The 12,543-nt window shown below is 41.2% G+C and overlaps 1 protein-coding gene across 2 annotated transcripts in view; it reads right to left on the bottom strand.

Moving 5' to 3' along the window:
* PARN (poly(A)-specific ribonuclease) overlaps positions 1–12,543 on the bottom strand; it is a 169,155-nt gene that overhangs the window by 145,779 nt on the left and 10,833 nt on the right. For both annotated transcript variants that reach the window (XM_060284171.2, XM_030884013.3), the window contains 4 exons: positions 9,349–9,409; positions 3,535–3,700; positions 2,785–2,850; positions 1,282–1,320 (listed from right to left, as the gene is read on the bottom strand). In XM_060284171.2, the coding sequence (XP_060140154.1) occupies positions 1,282–1,320; positions 2,785–2,850; positions 3,535–3,700; positions 9,349–9,409 (332 nt within the window). The remainder of the gene's footprint in view (positions 1–1,281; positions 1,321–2,784; positions 2,851–3,534; positions 3,701–9,348; positions 9,410–12,543) is intronic.

Raw genomic sequence — 12,543 nt, 5'->3', positions numbered from 1 at the left:
ATTAAGTATGAAATAAATACCGCTACTAGGAAGACTTTAGAGTAATTTCAGCTACTAAATGTTTCCCTCTCTCTCCTCTTAAAACACAGAAATGTGAGCTTCCCTGGTAGCGCAGTGGTTGAGAGTCTGCCTGCCGATGCAGGGGACACAGATTCATGCCCCAGTCCGGGAAGATCCCACATGCCACGGAGCGGCTGGGCCGTGAGCCATGGCCGCTGAGCCTGCGCGTCCGGAGCCTGTGCTCCGCAATGGGAGAGGCCACAACAGTGAGAGGCCCGCGTACCGCAAAAAAAAAAAAAAAAAAAAAACACACAGGAATGTAACTGATTTCAAATTAATATTTTTAGGACTTAGGCATCTTCTGAAATGTCAGGCATCCCGTAATACAGTCAACTCATTACTACACTGTCAAATCTTGCTTCTAAATATCACAATGTTTACTTCCTAAGAAAAATTCTGAAGGTCTCTTTGGATGATCTGGGGCATGCACAGGGGAGATGTGAGATGAGTAACTCTGCTGTAATCCGGCACAGTAGTTTCATCTGCCCAGGAGAGGAATCTGGAACTCGGGTGGAGTACGTGGCAAGGATAACGTGAGAGGAAAGGAGCCTGGTCAAACAACAATGGCCCTTTTCCTGTTTTGGTCAAAGTAAATTCCCAGTATACATGCCACTGGCAGACTCTAACGAAAGAACAAGAACCCCAAACAAAGTCAAGTGCAAACATCCATCTGTCTAATCCTGATACTCAATTTTTGAGTTAGAGATCCACTTGAAAATATAATTAAACCAATAGAAACACCGCCAGAAAAATACACACACACAATTTTGGATATTGTTTCAGGGGATTCATAGGCCTCCTGAAACCTACCCATGGCCTAACCCCTGTTTTAGAAAAAGCATTCACCTGAGTATTTCCCAGGTCTTAAAACCAAATCTTTACCATATATTGATACCTTCAAAGAACAAAAACACTACACATCCAGAAGTTAATGGACAGGCCAAAGTGACAGTTAAAAGAAAATTGTAAAGGCTTTGCAACATCTACTAAGAAGGAATAACAAGGAAATAAATTAAGTGGGTATGAAATAAATTAAGTGGGTATTCAACTTAAGAAATTAGGGGAAAACAATAACAAAATAAAGCACTGCCCAAGAACATGGTATGGTCAAATCACCAAGAACTGCAGAATATCAAAAATGAAATAAGAGCTAAAAAATTACATTTAGTTTTTAAATCCTGGGTCCCTCACAGAGCTCTCATGTATAATATAAACACTTACTTCCAGCTCAAAGTCTGATAAATTAGTTTTCTTTGGAACCTATAAAAACAAATGAAAAGGTATTAATTTTGGCTCATTAAAGGAAAATTCAAACTGACCAAGCACTGGTTGGGAAAGACATTTAATTTTTTTTTTTTTTTTAGAAGATGGATTGGGGATTTCCCTGGTGGTGCAGTGGATGGGAAACTGCCTGCCAGTGTAGGGGACATGGGTTCGATCCCTGGTCCAGGAAGATCTCACATGCCACAGAGTAACTAGCCCGTGTGCCACAACTACTGAGCCTGTGCACCACAACTACTGAAGCCTGCGCTCCTAGAGCCCATGCTCTGCAACAAGAGAAGCCCACGCACTGCAACAAAGAGTAGCCCCCGCTTACCGCAACTAGAGAAAGCCCACGTACAGCAACAAAGACCCAATGCAGCCAAAAATACATAAAATTTAAAATAATAATGATAATAATAATGGATAGAATAAATAAAGATGGATTGAATTTTTTTTATTTCATATTGGAGTATAGTTGATTAACAATGCTGAGTTGGTTTCAGGTGTAGAGCAAAGTGATTGAGTTATTCATATACATGTATTTATTCTTTTTCAAATTGGGAAAAATATTTAATTTTTAAAGGAGACTTCATCAGAAGCGACAGGTAATGTGCAAACAAGAGCAGACAGGATGTTTGAGGTGGGAGGATTCCTCACCACTTTTCTTCATCGAAATGCTCTTTATTATTATTATTATTATACTGCCTTTATAGAAGAGGCAGAAGTTCTTGTCTAACCAAAGTATTACTTCCTGTGGCTGTATGAAGAGTTTTAAGTAGACAGATGTATTAAAACACTTCTGTGAAGCTAGTCACAAAGTAAAAGGAAGGAAAGCAGGCTGTTTCAGTCACTGACTCTACGAAACACTGATGTTTTTTACTGCAGAGAGAAATTAAAAGGACAAGAGTAGGGCTGCCCTGGTGGCACAGTGGCTGAGAGTCCACCTGCCGATGCAGGGGACACGGGTTCATGCCCCGGTCTGGGAAGATCCCACATGCCGCGGAGCGGCTGGGCCCGTGAGCCATGGCCGCTGAGCCTGTGCGTCCGGAGCCTGTGCTCCGCAACAGGAGTGGCCACAGCAGTGAGAGGCCCACATACCACAAAAAAAAAAAAAAAAAAAAGGGACAGGAGTAGCCTGACAGTAAATTCTGCTCTTCTGAAGCCTTTATGTATGAAGCGCAAGTCGAGGCTACAATAATGATGCCACTCTTGAGCATGACTTAAAGCAAAGGTGCACAACAGTTTTCTCCCCTCCAGGATGGAACAAAGCATTCATTCAGTGTCTCTATATACCATGGTCCCAATTCTGTTAATGCTAAAGTTAGTGCTGAAATATTGGGAACATACCTATAATAAAAAGACTATTTATGAAAGCATTTTTAAGCAACCAAATGGAGCACATGCCAGAAATCATCTACCTTTCCAAAAAAAGTACACATGAAAATATTCAGGGCAACTGACCCAGTACATGGCTCTAAATCCAAGTTCTTGTTTTCTTCACTTTGTAATAAATCTTCTATTTTCTCTCTGAGGAATTAGAATAAAAACATGACCATCAGCATCATTAAGGAATGAAGTTGTCAACCAGCAGAATCATCACACTCAAAAGCAATCCAAATACAAGAACATACGACACTGTAATTTTACCAAATCATGTTATAACTTTTTAGTTCAGTAAGGCTTAAAGAAAAATACTTTATTTTGGCATTTGTTGCTGTTATTAATGAGTTCTCAACAACTTCTCCAGGATTCAGCAATACAAATGATTTGCATTTTTACTTTGCTAGTAAAGCAGTTATACTGACAGCTAAACAGAGCAAAACCAGATGCTCCTCCGAGGGCACGTTTGCTTGTCAGAAACTTCACTGCAAGAGAAAAAAACATGGATGTGTTGCAAATATCTGGATGGGCCTCTGCTTTCATGGGGACTGGACGGTGGCTGTCAGGCCCGTGGTCCACGCAGGTCTGACCACTTGGCCAAGATAGTCTCTTGCCTGGCGACACATGGGAAGTCTAAGTACAGTACACAGAACTCGATTTACAGTTGACAGCTGTGACACAAACTCAGATACACCACAGTTAAATCCTGCCCCTCAGACATCACACCTCTGTGTGCACTGTGCACGTGAAGCACGAGCCTGAGATACAGACGTCAGCCCTGCTCCAAGACACGTGACTCAACGCACGTTTGGTTTCAGTTTAGGAACTTACACCACTTGGTCAATAAACTTCTTCTGTTCCTCAGGAATCGTCACGGGACATTTTGAAGTGTTAGGAGACGCGTACGACAAAGCGCCTGCACCGTTGGACTGTAAACGTTTTTCATCATACTGCTCTCTTAACTGTCTTTCTTCTTCCTGGTTTAAGTATGGAATTCCTGAACAGAATTTTTAAAACAATGCATTAGCAGAAGTAACCATTTATCATAAAAATTTTGTAACAAACCAAGGCATCTAAAAGACTCAGGAAAGACCATATTTAACTACAGCTCAAAAAAAATCAATGGAAAAAACAAATGATTTTGAAATGTGTTTGTCTATTCATTCACTCAATTCGCTCGTTCATTCATTCTCCTTTCAACAAACTGTGATTTGGCTCTTACGCTGTGCCAGGCACTGTATCAGGCACTAATGAGCTAACAGTGAACAAGGTAGACTTGTCCTGCTCTGTAGTGAAGCGAATGACCTTAGGTTGACCAGAGAAGGCCACCAGGAGGGAGGACCTCAGGGTAAGAATGAATCAGACATGAAGGATCTGGGGGAAGAGTATTTCAGGCAGGGAACAAGCATAAATGCCCAGAGGATGGAAAAGGCTTGGACTGTTCCAGAAACAGCAAGGAAGCATAAGCAGGAGAATGGCGTAATGTCAGGTTGGAGAGGATGGGGCAAGATTACATAGCCCCTTACAGGCCACGTAAGAATTTACTTTATTCTACGAGCAATGGGATATCATCAGGTTTTAAGCAAGACAATCACATTATCTGCTCCATGTTTTTAAAAGATCATCTGGACTCCTGTGAGAGTGGAAGTAGGGAGGTCAGATGGAAGGAACTGTCCACTGCAGATGTCCAGGCCAGAGACAACCGCTTAGATCAGAGGTCAGCAGACTTTTCCTTAAAGGGACAAACAGTAGATGTTTTAGGCTTGAGGGCCATACAGGGATCTCTGTTGCAACTACTTAACTCTGACCTTTGTAACATGAAAACAGCCACACAATGGGTAAATGAATGGGTATGGCTGTGTCCCAGTAAAGCTTTATTTATAAAATAGGCAGAAAGTCATAGTTTATGACCTTGGCCTAATCTACAGAGATGGAGAGAATGATTCTAGAGATAGGAGAGCTAGAACTTGCCAACATACTTGGGTGAGGGAGAAAGGGAAGGGCAAAATAAAAAACAACATCTAACTATTAGGTTTAAGCAGTTGGGACAACAGTAGGGCCACTTACTGAAGTGGGGAAAACTAGGCAATGAATAGACTTGGGGCCCAAGAGGTGAAAATCAAAAGCTACCTCCTGGATATAATAAATCATCTAGGGATGTATATATAAATGAAGAGGTGCAGATATAAGCCTAAAGCTCCAGAGAATGGTGTTGAGATATAAATGTAGGTGTCATCAGGACGTGGGGGGGCATTAAAAGCCATGTGACACTTAAAAAACTTTATAGAAAGAATGATGGAATTAGAAAATCATCACTCGTCAGCAATAATAATTGTTTCAAGCAAGAATTATCAATGGATGCTAAAACTAATTGGTGAAAAAGTGATCCACATTAAAAACACCAACAGCTGCACAACAATATTAGTGTACTTCATACTTTACATACTACAAAAAAAAAAGTTATCGTCGGTAATGCGGCTAATTGATGTCATATGCCTCCTGATATGATGCACTGAGCAGCACAGACATTCACATGTGCAGTATCCCTGCCCGAGATGAACAGATGCATTTGGACTTGTCTGAGGAAACATCAAAAAAATCCAAATCGAGGGGCATTCTACAAAATAACTGGCCTCCACTATGCAAAAACGTCAAGGTACTAAAATCGCAGACTGAGAAACTGTTCTGGATTTTAAAAGAGCAAAGAGATATGACAGTTCAAAGGCAACGTGTGGTCCTGGATTGAATCTGGACAAGGGGAAATTATTTTTCCTCTTTTGCTATAAGTAGCAAAACTTATATTAGGTTTGCAAATGAGGTAACAGTACTGTAGCAATGTCAATTTCCTAATTTGGATTACTGGGCTATATAAGAGCTCTTGTTTTTAGGAAAATTCACACTGAAGTAGTTAGGAATAAAGGAGCATCATGGGTGCAACTTATTCTAAAATGGTTCAGGAAAAAAATTATATATACACATATATAATGAGAGAAAGGACAACAAAGCAAACATTATAATGCTAACACCTGGGAAATCAGAGGGAAGGTATCAGGAATTCTTTGTGGTATTCTGGCAACATTTATATAAGTCTGAAATTATTTCGAAATGAGAATTTAATAATAAAAAATAAATAAAACCATGGAATATATGAGACCAACTAGGAAAAGTAATATTTAGAAGCTGGCGAGACGAGAATGAGCCAATCAGGACGAGGGGGAGTCCAGAGGGAGGTGGGACGAAAACCAGGAGAATGAGTGTCTGAAAGCCAGAGGACAGAGTCTAGGGAAGGAGGGAGCAATCGACTGGGTCAAATTCCTCCAAAGGTGGAACAAGATGAGGACAAAGAAGGATCTATGGGGTCTGAGATCATGGCAGGCACGGGGGACCAGCAGTGTCCTTGGAGGGGTGCAGATGGCGGGCCAGCTGGGGGTGGGTGAAGAAAAAAACTAGAGGGGAAGAGGAAGGAACAGTGAGAACACACATCTCATTCAAGATGCTTTCCTCTGAGTGGGAGGATCACAGGCCAGAAGTAGAAAGGGGATGTGGAATCAAGTGAGGGGGGGATGGTTTTGCTTTGGTTGGAGTTATTTCAAGACAGAGATGTTCCTGCAGGCCTGCTTAATCTTCACAGGCCACCAACTCCTTCGGTGGTCGGGTGAAATCTACAGACCCTTCCCCAGAATAATGTTTTCAAATGCATAAAATAAAATATGCAAGATTGTAAAGAAAGGTAATTATATTGAAATAGTTACCAAAAATTCTTTTTTTAATCTGTGATATAATAATACGGGATAATAATACAGGAAATCAGCTTCCTGGTCAACACATTAAATAACAAGACCTAATGGCAGGTGACATAACTATGATAATTTCAAAGTACTGATGAAGGTAAACAATATTCAAGATATCTGTCACAACTGAAATGCCATTTGAAGATACCTGGGATTTCACTGAGGACAACCTCCCAGCTACTCTAACACTGCTGGGTTGTTGCCGACATTCCTAACAGAAGAAACAAACAAATTCAGTTCAAGGTTAGAGAAAATATAGATTTGAATTCCACAATGCCCTCCCCAAGTTCACAGACTTCTGAATTCTATCTATGGCAGGAAGGCGGCCATGGCCTAGATTAAGAAGCTCTGCACTTTCACAAAGCATGTTTACAAAGGTTGATGGAATGATCAGCAGAGACGGGAAAATATCCAGGAGAGAGAAGGGCAAACTGGAAGAGCCAGTGTCTGACTAGGAGGCAGGTACTAGCCTCTGACCGGTGCAGGGACTCCTCTTCTCTGTAAGGAGAGAAACGAAAAGGCTGAGCCCAGGTTCGGGGGAGACCTGTGGGTCTGGTGGTGAGAACACGAAGTGGCTCTTCCCTGATGGCTTCTATTTTCATTGAGAGGCATGGTCATCAACTGAGTGCGACAGACATCACAGAGAGTTGGAAAGGGAATTTCTAAGTCAGAAAAGTAGGATTTTTGAGCACGACTGAGTCCTTTCTTGAAGCTTGTGGTCATGAATTTAAAGTGACAAATTAGCTCAGGTGTGTCACATTTGCCTGCAATATTCAGATGCTCAGAAATAGAGGAGGTGGATGATAAGATCCAACCAGGGCTGGGACTTGGCTAGACCAGGGCAATAGAGGGAAAGAGGAGCAAGGGCTGGAAGAAAGGATAATGATGGACCAGGTGGACAAGGAGAGAAGTCAAGACAGGAGAGTGGAAGGTAACCGATAGTGAAAAAGCAATGGAGGTCAACTGATGGCTGAAATGAGGTACCCAAGTAAGTGGAAGAGAAAGACAAGAGAAATGATGGAGATGGGCACAGTTATTGCTAATAAGACCCATGATGCTACCAAGGGAGTGCAGGGCTAAGGGGAGGCAGAAGCGAGGACTGCTGACCGCCTGGCCAAGAAACAGACAAGACAGAGCATTTGCTGGCTGTCCTTGTGGATGCTGGAGTCACCCAGAAGGAGGAGAGAGGTAGGAGTGGAGAGAAAGACGATGAGCCGTCGCCAGGGCTGCTGGTGAAGGCCACGCCCAGGAAGTCAGCAGAAAGAGAGATGGCAGAGCTGGTGATGCAGCCCTGGGAAGAAGCATGGCTCCTGAGAAGAGGGAACTCAAGTGGATTGAAGGTGGCATGCCTACCACTGCCTGGCTGCAGATACAGAGACAGAGCTGAAACCACCTGTGCTTGGGAGGGCTGCAGGGGGAACGTAAGAGGAGTCACCTGGTTCCACTTCAGACAAGGAAGTCAAAGGCACTAACAAGAAGAATGCCAGGAGAAAAGGGCCTGGCATTTGTGAACCCTGAGTGGCAAGATTTGATAAGAAAAGAGAAGTGAAGGTCTAGGTCAGAATTACAGAGCATCTACAACAGCACGGGGTTAGAGTCTCGGTAATAACAGTTGGCCTGGGAGCCCTGATGCAGCTCTGACTAAAATATTACAAGGTCTGACTACAAAACTAGAGAGTGAGGCATCCTCCAATTTAGCTGTTTCTCTCCTTTTATGAAAATAAAACCATCAGGCTGGAAATTACACACTCATATGAGTCTGGGTAAAGTAGTTCCTTCAAAAGATTTCTGCAACTATTCCATTATAGGGCTCTAACTACATTTGGAACTTGTGTTTTATAATGGCTTTCAGAGTCAAGTATGAGCCAAAGCAAATAAATTGTTTTATTATACCCAAACTGTGTTACCCAGCTGGTTCATCCACCATGTTAAGCAGTTTGGATTCCAAATTTCTTTTAGTATTTCCAAAAATCAAAATCATCACTAGACATGAAGACGCAGCACCACTAAAGCAATTTAAAAAACAACATGACATGGGTGCTAAAGGCCCTGCAAGGATATCATGCTCAGGGGAAGAGACTTTAGCTGAAGTCTTTGTTCTAGAACCTTTGCTGAGAAAAATCTCCTTTCTTACCTCACTCAATAATACATTCCCCATGGGAATGAATACAATTTACAAGAATAATTAAGTGAAAAGTACCTATTGACCTTAGAGCAGCAGGCACTTAATACTGCTGAGAAAATCAGAGGCTTTCCCCAATACTTTTCGGGAAACAAATGAAGGGAGGAAGGAAAACCACTCTGGTGTGGTCTAACGTCCGGTGTTCATTCATCAAATATTTAACTGTCACCTCCATGATATGGAAGAGGAATCGTGCTCCGCTCTGGGGATAAGGAAGGGACGTAGTCCCTCCCTCCAGGCCGCTTGCCAGCCTATCATGCCAGCAAGTTAGCCATCAGGATTGTGCAGACTATGTAGACATTCTTCCTCCAAAGACCATCTCTGTATTACTGGAATACGGCTGCTTTTTAAAATGCTACATCGTAGCACTTGTACCACTGAAAGGAAACAGGGATGCAGTCCCCCCAGGTGGTCTGCCAGGAAACCAAGTCACACCAGCGACAGAAAAGCTCCACTCAGTGAGACCAGGAGCTTGAGGGGCCTCATTAGAGCTAAATGAAGTAGCTGCTCCTCTCCTGTTCAGGCCTTAAAAAAAGGGCACAATAAAAACTCCATGGCTGCACACGATGGACTGGGAATCCGAGATCCTGTCTCGGACAGCAGGCACAAAAAGAGAATTCTCAACTAAATCCAGATTTACAAGCTCTAAAGAGAGTTCACACATAGTCTTACCGTTGCGAAAAACTTTATTAAAATCAAATCCTTGGCTTGCTAGAAAGTCAATGCTTGAGCTCTGAAACAAGAGTAAACAGAACATGCGTTTCGGTGATGTTCGTGGCAGGTGTATGAATAGAAGCAGAGAAAGAACTCAGGCAAGTAAACAAAGGCAACCAGGCAAGAAGGCAGCACGCTAAAGGTCAGAGGACAAGGCATTTCTACTCCACGGCTGCCAAATCATCCATTAATTCACTTAAACTATCTGGGCTCTTCTCCTTTATAGCCTATAAAACAAATATCCTTTGTTTCACAACATTTAAGAAAATTTTACTTAGTGAACATATATTCTCCCAATCGGCAGGAAACTCCTGGTGGCTGTACTGACCAGGAGACTATAAATAAAAATTAAATGTATTTCTATTATCTCACCCCAGGTTCAGGTTTAAGGTAGCAAACATGTGCAAGTTATAAGGTATCAATTATTCACTTCAACTTAGATTCTGAAAGCCCCAAATCTTTTTTTTCTTTTTTTGGCCACGCCGTGTGGCATGTGGGATCTTAGTTCCCCGACCAGGGATTGAACCTGCGCCTCCTGCTTTGGAAGGGCAGAGTCTTAACCACTGGACTGCCAGGGAAGTCCCAAGCTCTTAATTGGATGTTCTTTACATTCAAGATCAAAATAGAGAAAAATTCCCAGTAACGAGACTTATTAAATACATATCTCAAGCCTAGGGTAAGTCAAAATATATAAGTAAATGTTAGTAAAAATATTAATTAAATAATACTACACAAGAATGGGAAAATTTTCACAAAGTTCTTACTCAACTGACTGAAGAGTGGGAAACATCACTGTAGCTTCTCTAATTTTATTCTTGTTTTAAGTCAGAACATTAGAGGGCAGCACACAAGTCATTTTAATCTGACCCCTCATAGAACTACCTTCCTGACCTCTACCTGACATTATACCATCAGTCTAGGCTGAGGGACGCTGTACCAGTTCCAGTACTCTCTTTAGAGATGCCACTGAAGACAAGGTCTTCTACATTAGTGATTTCTTTATGATAACAGAAGGGGAAATGTCCTGAGGTCTCTAGTCTGAGGAAAGCTGAACTCCTCCTGAGCTCTGGCCTATTTCGATCCTATGGGCCACAGAATTGATTGTGTGTTCCCCCTATTCTTGGCTGGTAGGAAGCTCAGAGACAAAAAGGTGAGACTTTCTTTGACACAAATTCTGTGTTCTAATCATAACACAGTAATCGTATCCTCATTTTTCTTTTCTTCCAACTTTTCACTTACTTATCTTTTTAATCTTATGTTAAAAGGTTTCATATACTGTATATACTTTTATATATATATATACATATACTTTTTACCCAACACAAATTCTTTTTAAAATATGATGAGATATAAAAAGGCAAACTTACCAAATACACACACACACACACACACACACACACACACATACGTGTGGGTACAGGCACATCATTTTCCATCATGTCCAGGTTTCCTGTGGTTTCAAATAAGCAACCAGTCCCCACCCACATCTTCCCTTTTTATCTTGTTCTGAACAAGACCCAATGACTTCTGACTTGGGCCACAAGCCTTTTTATCTACCATGCCTGAGTATTCTTAAAACTCTGCCCACCTAATATTCCATCACTGACAGAGGCACCAAAAGATGGATTATGGAAAGGCATTTTTGTCCCTGCTGTCACTAGACTCCAAAACATCCTAACTTCCTTCTTTAAAAATCCAGAGTCAGAGATTCACCTATCCCCTTTTTGAAGCTATTTACTTTCCACTCAAATAATACCCTCTAAGTTGCACACAAAAAAATGTACTTTATGCCACTGAACTGAAAGCCTCTTAAAATGGTAAATTTTAGGTTATGTATTTTTTACCATAATAAAGAAAAAAACCCATCTAGAAAAATGGCACAGATAAACCAGTTTCCAAGGCAGAAATAGAGACACAGACGTAAAGAACAAACATATGGACACCAAGGGGGGAAAGCGGCCAGGGGTTGGTGGGGGGAGGGTGTGGGATGAATTGGGAGATTGGGATTAACATATATACACTAATTTGTATAAAACAGATAACTAATAAGAACCTGCTGTATAAAAAGAAAAGAAAAGAAAAGAAAGGAAAAACCCTTTGAACCAACAAAATCTATTTGTGGTTTACTAACCACTATCTTTGGTTTGTCCTAAATGTACCATTTTCAGGATTCAAAAGATGAGCATGGCTACTTGGGAGGACAATTTGACGCATCTATCAAAATGTTAAATATATAAGCTCTATGAGTCAGCAATTCCCCTTCTAGGAAATCTATAAAAACATTCCTACATATAACCAAGACATGCTGCACACAGATGCTGACTATAGCATTGTTTAAATAGGTAACCACTGGAAAACTTCTAAACTCCAGTTAAATAAATTATAACATATCCATACTATGAAATATGAAGACAGTGTGTTAAGTAGAAAATACAAGTTATATAAAATATGAATATTATGATCCTGTGTATATTAAAGAAAAAAGCTAAAATTATGTATATATATGTAGACATAAGAGTATATGTACATATGGACATAAAAGGAGTGAAATGGGGAAAGAAGTGGCATGGGGAAGACGGGATAAAAAAAGAAACTCGTTCTTTACAGACAGCAGCAGGGTCTCGATTTTTCATGACCACGTATGTATTTTCTTCCATGAATTCAACTATAGATGTTCAGTCAGAAAAAGGAAGGAGAACAGAAGAAAAAGAGGAGGTGAAGACAATGCCAATGCCATGCAGTTCTTCTGTCGCCCCACTGGATGGGCATGTGCTCCAGGAGTGTGCCTGGCTCTCAGGTAGCTCCCCCATATCCCGCCCAGTGTGAGCAGCTCACTATGTATACAGATGCTTATTTTTCAAAGAGCATATTAAGTTATTTTGCCCCCAAACTCTCCCTGCTTTAAGGGTAATAAGAGCTTTTCAAGATTGATTTTTGACCAGACACAATTTTCACCCTAGTCGCTGACTCCAGAAGCTAATAAGTTCCTTGTAAGATGCAACCCTGCTGTCACCATAGAATTTTAAAACAAAATCCACCTTAGATGGAGGACAAAAGAAAAATTTCAAAGACACTATCATTTACCATATCCATACAATTCACAAGTTTACTTACTGCGTCTAAACCTCTTCTCTGCCTTTGCTTTTCCAGAAC

This window comes from Globicephala melas, chromosome 15, assembly GCF_963455315.2.
Source record: "Globicephala melas chromosome 15, mGloMel1.2, whole genome shotgun sequence".
Classification (NCBI taxonomy): Eukaryota; Metazoa; Chordata; class Mammalia; order Artiodactyla; family Delphinidae; genus Globicephala; species Globicephala melas.
Note: the sequence above shows the minus strand (reverse complement) of the source record. Positions and strands in the feature narration are given on the sequence as shown.